The 20956-nt window shown below is 46.6% G+C and overlaps 1 protein-coding gene across 1 annotated transcript in view; it reads right to left on the bottom strand.

Moving 5' to 3' along the window:
• Positions 1 to 20956, bottom strand: part of FAT3 (FAT atypical cadherin 3) — a 374334-nt gene that overhangs the window by 14091 nt on the left and 339287 nt on the right. The window contains exons 20-22 of the mRNA XM_066620610.1: positions 12474 to 12608; positions 10948 to 11105; positions 632 to 1100 (exon numbers count right to left, since the gene is read on the bottom strand). Of these exons, the coding sequence (XP_066476707.1) occupies positions 632 to 1100; positions 10948 to 11105; positions 12474 to 12608 (762 nt within the window). The remainder of the gene's footprint in view (positions 1 to 631; positions 1101 to 10947; positions 11106 to 12473; positions 12609 to 20956) is intronic.

Raw genomic sequence — 20956 nt, 5'->3', positions numbered from 1 at the left:
CGGTGCAAAATTTCCCAAGATGCATGTTTGGGAAACAGAGGAATGACTAGATGTGGGTCCATTTGGATTTTATCCGGACTTTCTATTTTGTGTTAAGATAATCACCAGAGGCCTGTCTCTGAGCACAACATGCCTTACCCCTGATATCTGCCATCAGATGTAAGGCATGTTGCTTCTGGACAAAGGGCTTCTTGGTTGTGGGTTTCTACCACTGAAATTTCCTCCCCAGGAAGGCTTGCCTGGCACTCAAGGCTACCTCAAAGTCTATAAAAGGGTAGACTCTTCCACAATCCTGAGCTTTAAATTGTGTTTTCTCTTCCCAGGCTCCTGTTTTTCTTAATTTTTCTGTTTTTCTTTTGCTGCTTTTATTGTGGAGTGTTCATGATTGCTTTTATTATCATTTTTGTTGTTGTTACTGATATTTTCAGGGTTTTTATGGAAGCCCATAAAGAAGAGCCCTGTGATGGGTCAATCATGGATCAGGAGAGGTCAAATAGTGGCTCAAAAGCCTACTATGACTCATAAGAGTTACAGCAGTCAACACAAATAACAAAGACTTCTAGCTTCAAAAAGCACTGAAGGCAAAACCAAGCCGCCCCCGAAACTCTAAAGCTGAATGAAAGGTATTCACCACCAGATGGCACGCTGGTACAAGTCCCTCCGTTCTGACAAGGGCTCCTCTCGCAGGCGTCGGGATACAACACGCAGCCAAGCTTCAGTTCGGTCAGGCCAACCACTTCGGCAAAGCTGCTGCGCTTGTTCTGGAGTGGTAGTTCATTGTTGTTCAGGATGACAGAATCCAAGCACCCCTGGAAGCCGCTCAAAACCTGTGTCGTTCTCTTGTCCGTCAGGCTCCGGACGTTATCCACTTGCACCTGCGCTCCAAAGTAAACCGAGCTATCCGTGCTCAGTGTCTGGAAGTAGAGGGGGGCTTTGCGCCGTTCCACGTAGCTGTCGTCGAGGGACAGGCTGGTGAAGTTCCTGTTCAACTCGAGGAAAACAGAGTGCCAGCTCCCGTCATTCACAGCCCTCCCAGAAATTCCTAGGATGCCCGGGCCAGCTCCACAATCCAACTGAAACCACAGTTTGCCATCCACAATCTGCAAAGTGAAAGCAAAATCTCAGATCCCCAAACCTGCAATTGCACTGCATGTTCTTACATTCATTCTAACATTTGGTGGGAAAATTGTGAAGTCACAAAACTAGCATACATTCACACACACACATAGTATGCATGTACTCAATTACTGATTATACAGCAATGCTGTAATTAGTTAAGGTTACACAGACTAAGCTCAGGGATTTTAAATCAATAATTATATGCAGCGAACTGCTTGGAGGTATTTCCCAACCCATCATTTAGAGCAGCAGTTCTCAAACTTTCAGCACCGTAACCCACCTTGTAAACTGCTGTTTCAGTGCCATGACCCACAGTTGTGACACTGCTGGTTGGAATGACTTACTGGGTGCCTTTGGAGGCCTCTTCTGGGTTGCACTGGGCCAACAACCCAATCTACTGGCTTCTGCAGGCCTCAGAATGGCCCCAGAAGTCTCTGGAAGTAACGTCTGGTCAAAGTAGAAGTTGTGTCCGTAAACCAGAAGTTGATTCCAGATGCTTCTGTGGGACATTATGAGGCCTGTGGAGGCCAGAGTGGGTCACTGGCCTGGCGTGACCCAGATGAGGCCTTGGGGAGCCCAGTGCCTCCAGAACTGCTTCGATTTGGAGTTGACAAGAGGCAAGTGTGGACAAGGGTCAGCTCGCAACCCACCATGCATGGGCTTGCAATCTACCAGTGAGTCATGACCCACACTTTGGGAAACACTGCTTTAGTGCAAAAATACCTGCAAATCTATCAAGAGCTAATAACCATGAAAGTTTTTTATTTTTTGTGACCCTCTCTCAGTGGTAGAGCATATGCTTTGCATGAGAATGTCTAATATTCAGGCATTGGCACCTACAGTTGGAAAGAACACAGGTAGCAGGCCTGGAAAATACCTTTGCCTCAGTCCTGGAAGAGGCCTGTCAGTAAAAGAAGAAAGTACTGGGCTAGGTAGACTAAAGGTCTGACACTCTATCAGGGAGCTTCACAGGTTTGTATGAGTACACGATCACAATTTGTGTGTTTGAGCCTAAGAAGCCCTTACAGACTCTCACCTTTCTAGTGACCTCATCTTTGCCTCTCTGCAACAGAGCAGCCCCAGGTTGTGTTGTCCCTTGAACCTGGTATTGGGTTCAGCTTCCTTTACATCTAACTGTGTTTCTGCTATAACTCTTCCCTGTTCTGAACTTCAGCTGTTTCTTCCTCTCTTCCTACTTGTTCAGATGGATTACCTGGAGGTAACTGACCTCTACTTGTCTCCTTGAACTGTGGATAAGCCTACGTCCTTGGCAGGATTCTTCTGCTGGACAAATAAACCTATTAATTCAAGCTTGAAGCCAAAGATGAGAGGGTTTTAACTGGAGGCGTTTTGCACACAAAGCATGTCTTCTGCCACTAGCATTAGCTCAAGAAATGCGTGATCCAGGCCCTGAATTTATTCTGAGGGCAGTAAGAAGAAGGCTAATGAAATATGTGTGATACTTCTATTTAGCTAACTGCTGGGAAGTCAAAAGCAAATAGATCAGATGGACTTGAGACTTTGTTGAGCCCTAAAAGAACAGACTGAGACCTCTTTCTTCCTGCCCCTTCCTTCTATGTAATATCTAAGAGCCAAATCTTAACCCCAACCATTTTCCGCCATGTAGCCGCGCTGATGGAGCACATGCTGTATGCAATGGATGGGTTGGGGGCAACCAGATGGCCTGGGAGGGACAATTTTTCTTACAACCCAATTCTATTCTCCATCACACTATAGCATGCAGCCACACCAATGGAGCATCCATTGCATGCTATGGTGGGGGAGGGTGATCAGAAGGCCAACCAGAGGTATGTAAAAGTTTTATATACCTCTGGGTAGGTCTTCTGGATTCCTAGGGGGTCTCCCTTAATCTAAGTCAACTATTTTGCTGGTACATGTCTGATGAGAAGGAGTGGGGCAGATTAGAGATCTGCTGTGAGCCTTTGCAGCCAAGTTCCATCACCTCCAGCCTGCTCCCTGCTCCTGTCCCTCTCTGCCTGGGAACACTCCCCCCCCCCATAGCCCTTGCACGCCCAGTGCTATTATGGCTCTGTGAAAGCATCACAGAGAAAGGACGTGCATGAAAACAATGATGCAGTCATCCACAACTTGGGCATCAGTGGTGGCTCAATCCTGTTCCCCTCCCCCCACTGGCGTCAGCAGCATTGCATTGGCAGAGGTTGCTTTACCACTGTTGTAAAGCAGCCTCTGCCGACAAGCGCAGCGGGCCCACTGGCAGGGACACTGCTGTGGCCTCCTACATGCTGACAGGCCAATGAACACCTTCTGGAGCAGGTAAGCATGTGCAGGGGGTTGGAGGGAGACGGGGAAGGGACTAAATGGGGTGAGATGTGGGTGGAATGGAATTGAGGGTGAATCAGACTTGGGAGGGAAGACCAGCGGTGGTGTACACCGAATCCCAAGTCCCTTCCCCTACTTCATCTGCCTGCATGGAGCAACGCTGACCTGCACCAGCAATTAAGCGTGTGCAGGTCTGTTTTCCCACAGCAACTGCTGGGGTTTACCCCGGGACAGGAGGACAGATGTCTCCTTACCCCGAGGAAACCTCCAGCAGCCAAGGAACCCACACGGGATGCAATGCTGCTGCATCACCACGTGGGGATTGATGCAGAATTGGACTGCCCCTTGGGGAACCAGTCTAAACTTTTCTGGCAGCCATTTAGTCTATTTCATGCACTGTGCAGTCATTCTCCCATTGCCCACTGGCTTGTGTCCACTCCCGTAGCCTAGTTATCTCACGATACTTTTGTAAATCAATATTAGGGAACATTTCCCTGGGTGTTCATTATAGTGTTCTGCTGCCAGAATTTTTGGGGGACTCCAGGGTTCAGTACTCGGCACCACATACATAAATGCATGTGCGCATGAAACCTCATTAAACCGACCAGTCAGGAGGGCTACAGAGAAACCTCTAAGGAGTTATACAAATTGGCAAAGCTTTTACTGCTTCACCAAATAAGCAAAATGAGATGAATGGGCATCGTATGTCATTTTGGAATATTAGCCTAGCTAAGGTGCTTGGATGTCGTCCACATCTGCATATCGACACTGGCAATAAAACCATCAAACGGTCCTTTGGGGACTTCCCTTGACTCGCACAGTCCATCTGCAGTCACAGCCCATGCATACAAAATGGTGCCTACCCATCCATCGAGGGGAATATTTTGGGTTCATCTCAGCAAGAGACTAGATTTAATTAAAATATTACTTTCTTCAGCTCCTGCCACACCTGGGATCACGTCCAAGGTTTCTTGCTGTTTAAGCAGTGCAAGTGTCAGGTCAGCCTTGACTGAGGTAACTTATGGCTGCTTCACTCAAATTGGTACAGAATTTTACTGAGCAAGGTCACATATACATTACCAAGTGCCACCGACTGTAAAGATATAGTACCACTGATATTTTTAATTCATGACTCATCATGTATACACTTCCTGCCTGCGTTTGACAACACAGTCTTCACAAGTCCTGTACTACAGGATAAGCTTGGAGAGTTCTGAGGAACATAAGAACAGCCAAAGACCCATCTAGTCCAGCTTCCTGTATCTCACAGTGGCCCACCAAATGCCTCAGCGAGCACACAAGACAACAAGACACCTGCACCCTAGTGCCATCCCTTGCATCTGGCATTCTTATGTAACCCACTTCTAAAATCGCAAGGTTGTACATACACATCATGGCTTGTAACCTGTGATGGACTTTTCCTCCATAAATTTGTCCAATCCCCTTTTAAATCCCCTGTTGCGAGCTGCTGCTCAGGCCTCTGGGACGGCTCCGCTTTGCTGCTGGAGTTCCGTCGACGGCGTGGCACGCAGATAGCTGCCCAGTTGCTATGGTGCCTATCTGCCAAGGTCAGAGCGCACCCACTCCCGGTGAGAAAGAAGACTTGAAGGCAGAAGTTCTCCACCACACTCCTTTACTATGTACAAATATTTACAGTCCAAATAGTACATACAGCACACGCTTCTCAGTTCAAACAGACATAGCCTTCGGCTCAACACTACTCTGCATCTCCCACGTCTTTGCATGCCCCTGCAGGAACTTTATACTTCTGACACCCAATCAGAGTGTAGGAAATAGTGCACAGTCATGCTGACTATGCAGGTGCTGTCACACGCACACACACTCACATGATGTCACCTGATGCACATCACCCGATGTTGCATCAGCTCCAGGTTCCCAGGGTGCTGTGCTGGGTTGCTGTGGCCAAGGCTTCAGGCCTGCTACTATGCAGCCAGTAAATTACATGTCAATACTGGGGATCAACCCTTGACAGTATCGAGGCCAGATGCCAACACCACATCCTGCGGCAAGGAGTTCCACAGGCTAACTACATGCTGAGTAAAGAAATATTTTCTTCTGAGGCAGTTCTTTTTTCTTTAGAGTACCTAGTAGGAGAATCCTAGAAGCTCCCCAATTCTCCCATAACCAGTTCCCCCAGGGAATATAGTCTCAGCATTTAACAGCCAAGAACCTCTTGTTCTGGACTCCCAAACTAAATATTCCCTTAGATAGGTGATTCCCAAATTGTAAGCCATGACATCTTGGGGAGCTGCAGAAGCCAGCTAGGGGAACCATGGACTCCTTGTGAAAAACCCACCTCCCTATAAAATGTATACGATTGTAGCCCTAATGGGGAGCCACGGCCAATGGCGCAGTAGGTTAAGGGAACCACCAGTCAAAAACGTTTGGGAACTACTGACTCAGGTAGATGAAGAGGCAAAGTCTGTTTTCATGGACTGTAACCGCAGATGAGCTTAGCAGCAAAGGTAGTTCCAAAAGATCATTTGAGAACTGTGCTGCTGAAGTTGACATTGCCCATTTCAGACATTAAGCTGGGATGCCTCAACAAGAAGACTGCTAATGGCCAGACAAGCTGTCCTGAAAGATAGCTTGCCTACTGCTGCCAAGTTTCCTCTGCAGCTGTAGGAGGGTGTTCACTGTGTTCAAAGTCACTCTTTCACTTCAAGTGGCACAACAGTGAGGCCCAAGAGACCTGGCTAGAGGCCATAAAATGTTGGGTGTGCCCCTAAAAAATTGTCACAAATGCTCAAAGCACAAGAGGTGAAAAAAACAAAAGGGCTAGAAAAAAATAATTGCATCAGCAAATCAAATGCCTGGGCAGAGAGAAATGTGGAAAGATGGGCTTCCTTTGAAAGGGTGTTCCAAGGCTTGGCTATAACTATGTAAAAGTCCCGTCCTGTGTCCCCACCAAGAACAGTGTTAGCGGGATGCAAAGGACTGTTGCCTGACAACCCTCCTATTTCCTTTACTTGAATGCATTAAGTGTGGATATGAGCAGATGTGCATACAAGATTATGTGGCACTGGGTGCCTGCCAGGAGAGCATGACTCAGGCTAATACCATGACTTTGAAACTGGACTGATGGCACGACACCACAGATCACACAGGTCCAAAGGAAGACTACACATTTTATTTGTCAGAGCAATCACAAGCACACATGCACTCCCCATCCCAGCCTATCAGCCTAGCTTGGAGCAGGGCTTGCCTGACTCTTGTTCCTTGGGAAATTCCATGGCCAGCCACACCTTGTTTGTATTTTTGGCCCTAAACATTTGACCCTACAACTAAAGCCATGTCCTGACTTGCAGTAAACAAAGTCAGCAGTGACACTGAAGAAAGCTGTCCTCACCAAGCCCAAGGCCACAGCCGTCCTCACCAAGGCCAAATTCAAACATGGAGTCCATGTGAATGAAGCCTTTGGCCTCCAGAGCTTGTCACAAGTTTTTTGTTGCACCCTTGGTAAGGTGCAAAACAACAGTGGCACCCGTTTGGGTTTGGGGATGGGCAATCAAGATCCATCAAATCACAAAAGAAGGTCCCTTGATGAGCTCACCCCACAAAAGATCTCAAAGAATTCTATGGGAAGAAAAAAAATATAAAAACCTGGGTCACCAGACCACTGTGTGTTTTGTTCCTCGCTCAGTTGTCAGTGCTGCATGTAACACCTCAATTCCAGCCACAATCGAAGAATTGCTGTGCCAAGCTGGCACTCAGGAATGGTAACCACCGGCTCTCTTTTTCCTTCCAAACACTTCCCCAAGCAGAACTAAAAGCTGCTATGCCAGTGCAGGCTGGATGCTCATCCTTTGCGAACCACCTTGCAACATGACCCCTGCCCCCAGGAGTGCAGATCTTGCACTTTTGCCCTGCTTCCCTCCTTGAAACAGCAATAGCTACAGCCTAGCTTCAGTCTGCTTCAAAGCCATTTATCCAGCCTTTTGTGTCCTGTTTTCCACCCAGGAGATCAGGGCCTATGAGAGGAATTTTAGCAGGTGGCATAAAGTTGCTTCTGGGCCCCTTCCCAAAGGGGAAGGGGAGCAGCGAGGTAGGCACAAGGGGGGACAAAATAGGGCAGCAGAGGGTGCTGACAGCCACAGTAGTCTTTGGAGCTCAGGTCTACTACGCTTCTTGATACACAGTCCAGGTCTGCCCAACCTTGTGGCATTGGCAGCTAGATAAACTGATATGAAAAACCAAACATGCTCCTAAGCTTCTCTAAAATTTTTGTAATATAGAAAATTGACTGCAGAAAATTAGCATCATCGTATTTAGAGTCACACTAGAATGGATCAAAATGAACTTCTGCAGCCACTGTAGCTTCATAGCTGGGTCCCTGAGCTTCTATACACTCCTTCATGGTTATGGGATCCACAAGCCAAAGAGCTACTGTAGCAGGTCAGTTTCCTCCCAGATTTGACACTGTGTTAAGGAGGGTCATGGATGCTTTCCTGGGCCTGGTGTTTATGGCTTGCAGCAGCAATTAACATTGCATGCATGTGGTTGTGCCCCAGCATTATGCACTGGCAGCAAGTTCAGGTGAGACAGGAAAATGTCAGGTCCCGGGAACTTTCTGGGCCCCCTCCTTTGGCTCCTGGGCCCACTTTCTGACCCTGGGCCCGGGTACAAATTACCCCTTTACCCCCCTCTCCTAGGCCCTGCAGGAGATGGCTTAGTTTTGGCATTCTAGCCCTGAGATCCTTGTAACACAGCCCACACTAAACAGTACAGAAAGGAAAGGTCCTTGGTGCAGTCTCACCACTGAACCACAAAATCCCCTCCAAAATGCCTTGCCTTGTGTGCAGTCAAACATACAGTGGTGCCTCGCATAACAAAATTAATCCATTCCGCGAGTCCTTTCGTTATGCGAGTTTTTCGTTTTGTGAAGCACGTTTTCCCAAAGGAATGCATTGAAATTTAATTAATGCGTTCCTATGGGCAAGAAAAGTCAGAACAAAGTCAAATTTGGTTTACAAAGTGTTTATTAAGCGCTCTTTAAAGGCATACATACTGTACAGAGGATTTCAAAAAGGGGGGGATACTGAGTGGGGAGCTTGAAGACTGTAATCCTGTGCACACTTTCCTGGGAGTAAGCACAATGGGACTTACTTCTGAGAAGACACGCACAGGATTGTGCTCTAAGCTGGGAAGGACAGAGCAGCTGCACTCAATTGCTTGCTTTTGTCGTGATCATGGGGGGAAACGTGAAGGAAATGGGGCAGTGAGAGGGTGAATGAGCGATGGGGGGGGATGCTGAGTGGGGAGTTTGAAGGCTGTAATCCTGTGCAAACTTTCCTGGGAGCAAGCACAATGGGACTTGCTTACATAAAGATCCTCCCCTTACTAGGGTGAACGGGATCATAAACTGACATGAAGATCCACCCTTTACTAGGGTGAACGGGATCATAAACTGACATGAAGATCCGCCCCTTACTAGGGTGAATGGGATCATAAACTGGCATGAAGATCCGCCCCTTAAGTCAAACCAAAACAAAACAAAAATTCGTCTTGCGAAGCACGGGTCATAAAAATTCGTTGTGCGAGTTACCAAACTTCGCAAAACACTTTCGTTCTGCGAGTTTTTCGCTGCGCGGGGCATTCGTTATGCGAGGTACCACTGTATTCGCACTTAGGGACTCTATTTTTTCCTCTTGCAGAGGTGCTGTATGCACGCGTTTGGGAAACTGTAGTCTATTTTTAAACTGTTTTAGGGGTGGCCTGAGATCAGCCTCAGGCTTCCACGTAATAGTTCTACTTAACTGTTCCAGGAAGGACCCAGAAGAGAAAGAAGGGTGGCTGCGCATCCGGTGCATACTCTATCACCCTTTCTGGAGGCTTGGGACATTGGTTAAAAGGAATCACGTAGTGGAAGAGATTAATTCTCCTAAGCAAAGAAGTGAACTTCATGGCTGGTCGAGGGCTTACTCCTTGCCTAGAACCCTTGGTTCAATCTACAGAACTTGCCACTGCCAGAACCCTTCTAACTCCTTTCCTGTGACTCTTCTAGCTCTCTAGCCTTTCCTGTGACTCTTCTAGCTCTCTAGCCCGTCCTTCCTCCCCTTCCTTCCCACTATTGCAAAGCATTTAGGGCTTTAAAGGTAATCACCAGAACTTTGATCTGGGTCTGGATCCAGACGGGAGTTGTTTTAATAAGCGAGTCACATGCTCCCATTACTTGACTCTGCAGTCAGTAGTCTGACTGTAGCAGTTTTGAGCAGGTGAAGTTTCCAAACACTTTGCAAAGGCAGCCCCAGAGAATGAAATGCAATGTAGTAGTCCAACCACAATGTGACTATCACCAGGCCAGATCTAATTTTTTCAGGAGTGGACACAGCTGGTGTACCAATTTAAGTTAACAGGGCTAGCCCAAAACCTCCTGAGATGGCAGGTCAAATGCTTTCCCACCTTAATGAATGATGTGTGGGCTTCTGCTCCTCTCACTCCACAATGTAGTAGCTCAGTACTCTCCATCCTTCCACATTTCCTCTTCTGCTCTTCCTTTTCCAATCCAGTAGGTGGAAGGGGAAGGAGAAGCAGTGGGGGCAAGTAGGTGGACCGAGATAGGCGCCTGCACCAATCTGCTACCTGAGGCGACTGTTTCAGCCGGCTTTCCTGGATGGGCCGGCCCATAAGTTGAGCAAACTTTGTCAATTCCATGCTGAATGAAGATGATTCCAGATTCTTAGATATAAAACCTTGAAAGTCTGGGTTCAGGTGAATAACTTTAGGCAGCACATTCCACACAGGGGACATCCACTAAACTTGAGTGTTAGGAGAGTTAGGACAGACAAAAAAAAAAATTTCTTTACCTAGCGTGTAATTAGTCCGTGGAACTCCTTATCACAGAATGTGGTGATGGCATCTGGCCTGGATGACTTTAAAAGGGAATTGGACAGATTTCTGGATGAAAAGTCCATCACAGGTTACAAGCTGATGGGCATATGCAACCTCCTGATTTCAGAAGTAGGCTACCTCAGAATGCCAGTGCAAGGGAGGGAACCAGGATGCAGATCTCTTCTTGTCTTGTGTGCTCCCTGAGGCATCTGGTGGGCCACTGTGAGATATAGGAAGCTGGACTAGATGGGCCTTTGGCCTGATCCAACAGGGCTCTTCTTACGTTCTTATGTTTCGGGTAATGAGAAAGTCCTAGTATATGATGTAGGGAAACAAACCTTCCTAACCAAGGTCAGGTCTGATCTGAATACGGCCTTAGCAAGTATTTTCTACAAACGCCTTGGTACTGAATAAATTGCCCTGCCTTTCTATGGTACATTATGTGGCAGAAGCTTCTTTCAATAGAAAAGCAGCTACCAATAACAATGAGACTCTTCTTTCATTGTTGCTGAACTCGTGGTTTCCTTCCTCATTATCCTCAAAACTCAGCGCGCTCAAGTTTCTGCATCCACAGCTAAAAATGGGAACAGCATTCCCGATAGTGAGAGCCCAACGAGAGGGAAGCTTATAATCAAGAAAAATAACTGTGGGAAAAAATAAACTTATTTTAATTACCTTCAGAATTATACAGGGATTTGCTCTGGTGTACATTATAATCCCATTGCTTTGCAGAGTCCTTAGACGCAGAGCCAGCTTGAATTCCTCCTTCTTGCTATTTTCAGAAACCCGGTATTTGATGTAACTATTCCCAGCAAAGCTAAGGGAAGTGTGTCCTGAAATAACCATTTGGAAAAGAGACACAGTGTTTTACTTTTGCATTCCAAAATAAGATGTAGGAGACTATTCTACCACTGCCAAGAAAAAAAAATGATGAGGCATGGTTAACAAGCCTCAGAAGGAACAATCTTAAAAACTGAAACCAGTGGCATAGCTAGAAGGGGTTCAAAGTACTAAGTTTTGCAGGGAGCCTCACCATGGAGTGCAAGCAGCCCCTTCCCTTTGGAGCCATTCTGGGTGTAGGGAGCAAAATAGAGGCGGAAAACGGAACCATCTCTGAGAGATTTAACACAAAGTTGTATATGCAGCCTATGTTAAGGAAGATTAATTTACTAGTAAGGAGGGGGAATGTTGTTCCTTGATGGGAATTACTACCATGCATAAAATGAGATTCGTCTTATTGTAGTGAAAAGGCAGATAACAACATGTGCTTTTTATTCCTGCTAGCCACTTTTGGGCAGGTCTTTGTGAGCCATCAAGTCAAATGCAGCCAATCATGTACTGTCATGTTACGTGGCCTCCTACATGATTGACAAATGTCACATTTGCAGTTCCAGACAGTCAGCAAAACGGAGAAGATTCCTAAAAGCTAGCATGGTAAGTCATAAGTTCTGCAGGCCTGTGTAAGAAGGCACTGGGGACTCCAGGAGCAGAAATTCTTCCTCCCTGCATTACCAGGGTAGCTTGTAAGCAGAAGGAATTGCTGGCCTGTACTTTGCAGCATTGCAGAAATCCAGAAGGTGAACAGCAAAGATCAAGATAACAGCGAAGGTCCCATCTTGCCTTAGAGAATGAATGATTATGAACTAGCACTTGAGCTCAACGACTCGTTGCTTAAACTTCTTTCGCTCACCTCCCCTGTCTCCAGGCTGTTGGCCTTGACAACCTGGCATCACAAAGACCCTCTTGTGGGACTTTGGGCTAGGAGATGGTGATTGACCCAACGTCTTTCCATGGGGATGTGGACCCATGTTTCTGTAACCCAAGTCAATGTACCATCTACTGGCTATTGGGATCTTTCTGCTTCTGGGAATTAACACTTTTGCATCAAAGCACACAGAAATATTTTCAATTACCTTCTTATGGCCACCTTGGATAATGGAAAAAAAGTGCATTTTCATGAGCTTTTGAAAATATTTTAATATTTATACTGCATTCGAAAAGAGATTTTGACCCTTATCCTAGGGTTCCTATTCTTCTTAATATCAGTGCTAGCCTCCCCAAATGTAAACAAGAAGAGGTCACTTTGAAACTGTTATTTCAAATAACAGGGCAAATAGAGATTAAAAGAAGGGGAAAGTAATTTGGGTACGTAGACCTCATGCTTTGAATGATGTCTGGACAAATGAGAGAAAATGTTGTACCTGAGCACTCTCCAAGTTTTCCAGGAGGACACTGACAGATGAAGGGTCTTCGGTTGATTTCGTAGCCCACACACTGCATATCCCCTGGACAAGGCTTTTCTGTACAGGGATCACTAGAGCCAGGACACAATTCTCCTGTTATGCATGTAGAAGAAAGGAAATGTCCCCACATTATTCACCATTTCAAGAACAATTTTCTTGGGGGGGGGGGAGGGATGACCAGAGGTGTATGTTTTCATCTTTTGTGGCCTAAGACAAGCTACAAGTAAGTAGGGGTTCATGGCAGGTTCACTACAATCAGAGGAGCCACCAAACCCTTGGTTCTCATGTTGAAAGGGCTGTTGGGTGGTTCATAATGCTGATCAAACTGCAAACCTTTAAGGAATTGGAAGCCCTTATGGATTTCTGTGCTTCTCTTTATTAGGCTTGAGAGCTCCATCCAATGAGGGATGGAAAAAGCACCAAATGCAGAAACAAAAAGGAAGGAGAAGCCAAGATGTGGAGAGGATAATCTTATGATAGTGTGGAAGACAACTCTGATCTCTCGTGGACGGAACGGAACCGGAGTCCCCCTCGATAAAGTGCTTGAGAGGTGTGGGGCAATTATGATCTTCTTTGCAACTTGAGGTCTCCTCTCCATTTGTTTGGGAGCTCCTTCTTTCTCATGGAAACATTCCTGCCTCTCTTCTCTCTTCTGCAGTCGCATAGCTCGAGAGTGCAAAGCATTAAGTTTTGCAGGGATCCTCACTGTGCTGTGCAAGTAGCCCCTTCCCTTCAGAGCCAGGCATACGCCTCCACTTTGCTCTAGTGCAGGGGTCTCCAAACATTTTGGCCAGAGGGCTGCATCAAATATCTGGCACGGTGTTGAGGGCCGGAAAAAAATTTAAATATAAAATTTATATAAATAAATTAGAGATGGAATTTAGATGAGTGAATGAATGAATGAGCCATTCATTCAAACTCTCTGGCCCTTAGAACACCCTCAAGATGCAACCAGAGCACAGTTCTAGTCATGTTCGGCCAAGTGGGCCACAGGCTTTTAGGGGCTGGCTGCAGGCCAGATTGAGGCTGGCCGCGGGCCGCATCTGGACCCCGGGCCGGGGTTTGGAGACCCATGCTCTAGTGGCTCAGAATTGCTCCAAAGGGGAGGGGCCGCTTGCATGGTGCGGTGAGGCTCCCTGCAAAACTCAGTGCTTTGCACCCCTTCTAGCTACACTACTGCTCTTCAAAGTGAATGCATGTTTAATGCAGCATCAGGAGCAGCCTGAGCCAATCTATTGCTGGAATTGGGACAGATCTGTCCTGCCTCCACTAGCATGCATTCCCTCTCCAAAATGTTAAAAACAACCCAAAACATCACTGTCTTCCCCTCACCCACCCACCCACCCACTTAGGAAAGCAAATTCCTAAGTAGGACCAGGTGGGAGTAAGAGGAAGGAGGCAACACCAGTGGAGGTAGCACCAGCTGGCTCTGCCTCACCTTCCTACCCTCTCCTTGCCCACCTTGCTGTTTTCCTAAGCATCTAGTGGGCAAAGAGGAGTGTGAAGAGGCAGTGGCAGCTACAGCACAAAGGTTTTCCTCTTTCCTCCAGCAGCACTGTAGGAAGAGGCGAGCTCTCCAGAGTGCAGGAAGAGGATAGAAGATACAACTGAAGTGGTTGGTGAGTTGCAGGCCACGGGGGGGGGGGAGGAGGGCCTTAGGCTGGACTTGTTCAATGTTATGTTAGCTCAAACCATAGCTGGCAAACTCATTTCTAACTTGGGCCTAAGCCAATAAGCCAAAGTGGGACGGTGATTTAGGCAAATGTTGCTGACTCCTGTGAGAAGTGCCCCCATTCAGTGATTTTTTTTCATGGGGGGGGGGTGATTTTGAACAGGACCGTGAATGGGGTGGGGACTGTGCGTACTGCTGCTGATATACATATATATGGATTTGTATATGCAAAGAAACCACCAGCACTGTTGCCTTTTGCCCATTTGGACACAGTCTCAGCTGTTAATCCTAAACTGTTTGCCCACAGAAAGACCTCACAACATCAGATACAGCCATGACAACATATGGCAACGATCTTCCCAGGCTTTTAAGCAACAGGAACTCAGAGGAAATGAATGCATGTGAGGGCCAACTTCTACCCATGTTACCACTTGTGGAACTCCTAAGTGAGCTCAAGCATTTGAGTGAAAATTTAGAAAGCTGGAGAAGCTCCCTGAGCAATTTATGTCTTTGCCTCTGTCTAGTTAACCCAGAGCATAAAAGTGAGGGTGAAACTTTGTAGGACAAAGGAAATGATGAAGAGGTGAAAATAATATGTATTCCAAGTTTATTGCATTTCTCTCTCTCTCTCTAGGCTGTCACTTGATGAAAGACATGCATTGTATGAGTTCTGAATGATTAATTCATACACTAACAGCCCAATCCTATTCCCTGCCAGCCCCACTGACAGAACATGGGCTGCATGCATTGGGAAGGGGACAAACAGATGGTCTCAGAAAGGGAAGTCAAACTGTTTTTTACTTACCTCCCTGTAGGCCGCCTCGCCTCCAATGAGTCTCCTTGGACCTAGGCCAGCTATTTTTCTGGCCTAGGTCTGAAGAGGTCTGGAAAGGGGGCATAGGATCTTTTTGTCCACTGAGATCCTCCCCCTCCTGCCCAGCTGGACCCCTTCTCTGTACCGCCCCTACCGCTGACCAACCTGTCAGGGAGCTGCTGTCAGGTGCGCAAGGCTTCTGGCTGTTTTTGCTGGCGGCCCTGAAGCAGATGACAACAGTGTGGCTTTCACACCAGTGTCCCAGGCGCTATGGTGGCGGATTACAAGATCCACCACCATCGAGTCCCCATAGGATTGGGCCACAAGGCTGCAATCTTATAAAAACCTACTTGGAAATCAGGGCCCAATCCTATCCAACTTTCCAGAACCGATGCAGCTACAATGCAGTCCTGAGTCCCAATGTTCCCTTACCTTGAGGAGACCTCCATAACTGCCCCCTCCCATTGCAGAATGCAACGCGCGCCCCCGTTGGCATGGCTGCATTGGAGCTGGAAAGTTGAATAGGGTTGGGCCCTAAGTCCCATTAAACTCAACAGAGCTTATTTCTGAGTATATATTATCCTATATATAGGATTACACTGTAAATCTGTATAAACCTGCACTGAATAGCATGTTATTACAGAGACCCCCACCTCAATATTCTCTCCCTGTAGTATTTATTTATTTATTTTTAGTGCTTGAGCTTTATTTACAGGATGTAGTGAATTTGTAGGAAGGTAAACACTTCCTGATGTTATTACACAGTTCGCCTGTAAAGGACCTCAGAACAAGGTAAATATGGGCTTGCTCAGAGCAGCGCTCAAATTTACTTTGCGTCACAGATCTCTTTCCTGGGAACAGAAAAATTACTACCGTAGGTTTCAAAGTGGATTTGGTCTCCAAATAAATACAGCAGCAACTATAGATGCCTGCGCTTGATGTACAGTGTACGGCGGTCAATTTAACATTTTGGAGTGCTCCCCTTGCTTTGTTAAATATTTGCCTGCCAGGTCTTGGAGGAATAAAACAACTTGGGTCCTGCCTTGCCACTGTCGTGGAAAATGATGTGCAGAGACTTTTATGAACAAGGTGTATATAATTTGATAGAAACATACATCAGAACAACCAAAGACCCTCAGTGACATCTACTTTTGCCAGAGGACTGGTCTGCAAAGGGAAGAGATGGTGTGTCAAGTCACCCATTTCATCCAAAAGGGATACTTTGTACTAGCAGAAATGTACCATTTTCATAGACAGTACTCATTGATACCCCTGTGAAGCAGCTGGGGAGGTGGGGTAGGTAGCTGGGTGATTAGTTCAAGGACTGCCCATTGCAGATATGGTAGCCAGCTGACTCAAATACCAGGTCTGCCTTGCTTCTGCGCCTGTAATAGAAGACATCTGCAGACACCAGCATGTGAAGTTCTTCATGGCATGAAATTAAGCATCATCACCTGTTATATCGTCCTTCTGATAAAACTGCTGTTTAAGGCTCAGGGATAGGAGCATCCCTAGTGGCTGCCATCATGTAAAACACTGATTCCCAAACTTTTTTGATTGGCAGTTCCCTTGGCCTACTGGGCCATTGGCCGCTGCTCGCCATTAGGACTACAATCCTATGCATTGTATAGGGCTGTGGGTTTTTTTGTGAGGATTCCATGGCTTCCCTGACTGGTTTCCATTGCTCTCTGGGGAGCCACAGCAAACTGGGAACTGCTGATGGAAAGGAGAGCACTGCTGCATCAGTCCCAAAATCTCATTACTCCAGTGCTTTGTCTCCAATAGGCTAGCCGGACACCTTTAGAAAACCCATATGCAGAGCATCATAGAGAGAGCCATCACCTCTTCTTTGGGTAGGGTGGGGGACTTGCAGGAGACAAGGGGAGCATATTTCACCCATTTAGGATTTTTGATCCTATTTTGACAAGCCTGAGTATTTCCCTTGGCAAGCTGGAAATGAGGTGCACTAATGCACACCACTACCTATGACTAGGCTGTACAGGAGCCTTTTCCCAGCCATGGTGCTTCCGCTTCCACACGAGCACAGTCTATTACTCCTATATAGTGAATTTGCTATTTTGCACCCATGTATTTACTATAGACCTGCTGATCAGTTTCTTTGGCAGAAACTAGATCAGCCATTTCACATTCCCACATCAAGCCTCCCTGTCCTAGCCCTGCATTTGTTTATAGCAGGGGTGCCCAAACCCCGGCCCTGGGGCCACATGTGGCCCTCGAGGCCTCTCAATGTGGCCCTCAGGATGCCTCCAGTCTCCAATGAGCCTCTGGCCCTCCAGAGATTTGTTGGAGCCCGCACTGGCCCGACACAACTGCTCGCAGCGTGAGGGTGACTGTTTGACCTCTCACATGAGCTGTGGGATGAGGGCTCCCTTCACTTCTTGCTGTTTCACGTCTGTGATGCAGTAGTGGCAGCAAAGGAAAGGCCGGCCTTGCTTTGTGCAAGGCCTTTTACAGGCCTTGAGCTATTGCAAGACCTTCATTCATTCATATAAGTTTGTCTTTAATATATTCATTTATGTAAACTTATGTAAATTTACTCAAATTTTAAATGTAAATTAATTCTTTTTTCCCCGGCCCCCTACACAGTGTCAGAGAGCTGACGTGGCCCTCCTGCCAAAAACTTTGGACACCCCTGGTTTATAGTAATAACAACTGGATAACAACAGTGATAGGACCATTGTTTTCCTGGACAACTGTGTCCTGGTTAAAATGTGTCTTGGCATTGGACATTTGCATCTGTTCTTTTTGCATCCCAGGCATCTATGTTCCAATATATTTATACTTGTATTAGGACACAATCATCAGGGTCACGAATTCCCTAGTATCGACAACAAGTGGTTAAAAATAATTGTTTTTCTTATTTTTACTGTTTAAAAGGGGGGGAGAAAGCATGAAGAATTGTGTAGAATTCAAATTACAGAATAGTTAAAAGGGTATCAACAGAAGTTTGAACTTGTCTATCTGATTTCACTGGCTCTTTCACAGAGTCCACACATAGCATGGGCTCTGCACACAAATGCCTTATGTGCAGTATATTTGTTCTTGGGACACAATTAACTTTTATGTCATGTCAGGCGATAATTTTCAACAAGCCTCTCTGTGCCTGACAGGTAGACAAGTCACTTGGGCAGAAAAGCTTCAGAACTTATGAATATACATGAGCCTGTGGGAAGACAACCTTGCTGAGATTCTGGAACTAGGCACCACAGGTTTTCACAACCTTTTAACCTCTGGTGAAATCTGTGACACCGAGCAATAAAATCAACATGCAGCTTTGCAATCAATCTTTGCTGTGGTTCAGTGGGTTCATACTCTAAGCAGACAAGCTCCCTATGAAGCTGAGAGGCAGGCGGGAGGAAGCTAATAATTTAATACGACAGGCCTTTGCAGCTTCTGGCCCAGCAAGTTGACCACAGACCACCAGCCATGTCCCATGACCTCCCAGGCGACTCACAAACCCCATGTTTTCACACTATAAGGCAGGTAGCTGAAGCACAGGGACTGTCAAGCCTCTACAAGTGCCTTTGAACATAGTTTGCTGGTTCACTGAGTCATCAGGTGTGAAGGCCTGAAATAATAAAACTTCCAGTTGTGCAAGGGAAACTGTCAAAGGTAATCTCTGTAACTACAGAGCAAATGCACAGTGGTGAGACCCTGAGTGAATGACAACCCTCCACGGTGGCCAAAAAACAGGACGAGAGGTCATAGCTCAGGGGCAAAGCATGTGCTTTGCATGCAGAAGGTCTCAGGTCTGGTCCCTGGAGTCTCCAGGTATGGCTGGGAAAAGATCACTGTCTGAAATTCTGAATAGTGGCTACCAAGCAGAGTAGATAATACTGAGCTAGAAGAATGAAAGATCTGAACTGGCAAGGAGCACCTCCCTCTATTCAAGTCCCAAAGAGATTTACTAACAGTTTAGCCTGAGCCAGAGGTGTAGCTACAGTGGGGGCAGCACAATAAGTACTGCAGGCACTACAACGTACTGTGTAAATGGCTCCTCTCACTCACCACTGGAGTCATTTCGGCAGCGATGACAACACACAGGGCCACTGCTGCCCGGAATGGCTCTGTTGGCAAGTGGGAGGGGCCACTTACACCGCGCATTGCAGTGCCTGCAGTAGTTACTATACTGCTCCCCTGTAGCTATGCCAATGGCCTGAGCTATGGTGGACCAAAAGCTCCCATCTTAACAATCGGTTAGGTATACCCTTGGCTTTCTTATGAGGGCATGTGATTAAAAAGGGTTCTATGGCTGGTGGGGATGTTCAATAAGAAAAGAAGTTACTTATACTGTTCTCTCCCTCTCACCACTGAAAGGCATTCTGCCAGGCGAGCAGGCCAACACTGGCTGACTCGGCCCCATTTTGCCAATAACCATATATTGCTTGAGCTTCAGCAGTGCAATCCGGCCTTTGCACAAAGCCACTATTCAGCGTAAGCCAGCATTCCTACCAAAGTCTCAGAACGGCCCTGACAGATAAACTACAGGCATTTTGACATTTTATTCCTGCTTCTGTAGGTGAATTTTATAGCTGTCATGAAACTTTTAAAATACTGAAGCTCTGGTGAGAGTTCTTTATGTCTGCCTTTGTGGTTATAAGGGCCCCGAGCTGCAAATCATGTCTTATTGCTTTGCTTCTGGCTAACATGCATTTTCAAGGTGATTTCATGGTGGCAGGGACTAAAAACCACTAAAGCACTCATGGGGATATAATCCACCTTCAGGGATTTATAGCCAATGCTTGAGCGTCTACTCTGAAGTTCAGCAGTTCTTCTGCTGTTGTTTGTTTCTCTGAAAATTAAATTCAAAAAATTTATACTGAGCAGAATTTCATTCTCTTGCAGAAGCCAAGAAAACAGCAAATGTATTGCCCTGGTTACTAAGAAGGGGATCACTGGGCTATAGAAGTAAAGTAGTATGACGGGATAGATGCACCTGATTTCAGAAAGGGGAGAGGAAAAGAAAGAGATGCAGAGGTAGGGTGGCAACCAAAACAATCAGGCAGCTAGAGCACCTTCCCTACAACTTCTGGGGGTGGGGCCAGTTTAGGAACAGGGCAGCCAAGGAAGACATTATAAATGCTTGATAAGTGTTTTATGACTATTATGAAGCACTATTATGTAGATTTTTTTTAAAGGGAGAAGCTGAAGTTCAGCAGCAGAACACTCAATGGCATGCAAATGGCCCCAGGTTCAGTTTCATATATCCATAGGTAGGGCTGAGAACACCCCCCCCCCAAAAAAAAAAAAAAAAAAAAAACCCACAAAAAACCTGCCAGTCACTGTAGACAACATTGCCCTAAACCAGGAGTGTCCAAACTTTTTGGCAGGAGGGCCACATAATCTCTCTGACCCTGTGTCGGGGGCCGGGAAAAAAAGAATTAATTTACGTTTCAAATTTGAATAAATTTACATAAATGATTATATTAGAGATGGAACTTATATGAATGGGCTTGCAATAGCTCAAGGCCTATAAAAGGCCTTGCACAAAGCAAGGCCAGCCTTTCCTTTGCTGCCGCTTCTGCATCACACACATGAAACAGCAAACAGTGGAGGGAGCCCTCATCCCACAGCTCATGCGAGAGGTCAAACAGTTGGCCATCACGCTGTGAGCAGTTGCATCAGGCCAGTGCGGTCTCCAGCAAGTCTCCGGAGGGCCAGAGGCTCACTGGAGACTGGGGGCTCCCTGAGGGCCGGATTGGGAGCGCTTGAGGGCTGCAAGTGGCCCCAGGGCCGGGGTTTGGATACCCCTGACCTAAACAGACCAAGGGTCTGACTCTTATGAGACTGGAAGCATCAGGCAGCTTCCTAACTTAATAAGAACAGGAATTCTAACAGTATGTGCAGACACAGCTTCCCAGCAGGAAATGAAAACAGAGAGCACTTTTCAAAACTGGATACCGATTATTGGAACTGTGATAGCAACCCTGGCTC

This window comes from Tiliqua scincoides, chromosome 3, assembly GCF_035046505.1.
Source record: "Tiliqua scincoides isolate rTilSci1 chromosome 3, rTilSci1.hap2, whole genome shotgun sequence".
NCBI classification, from domain to species: Eukaryota; Metazoa; Chordata; class Lepidosauria; order Squamata; family Scincidae; genus Tiliqua; species Tiliqua scincoides.
The sequence above is the reverse complement of the archived record's forward strand: the minus strand, read 5'-3'. Positions and strand labels throughout refer to the sequence as shown.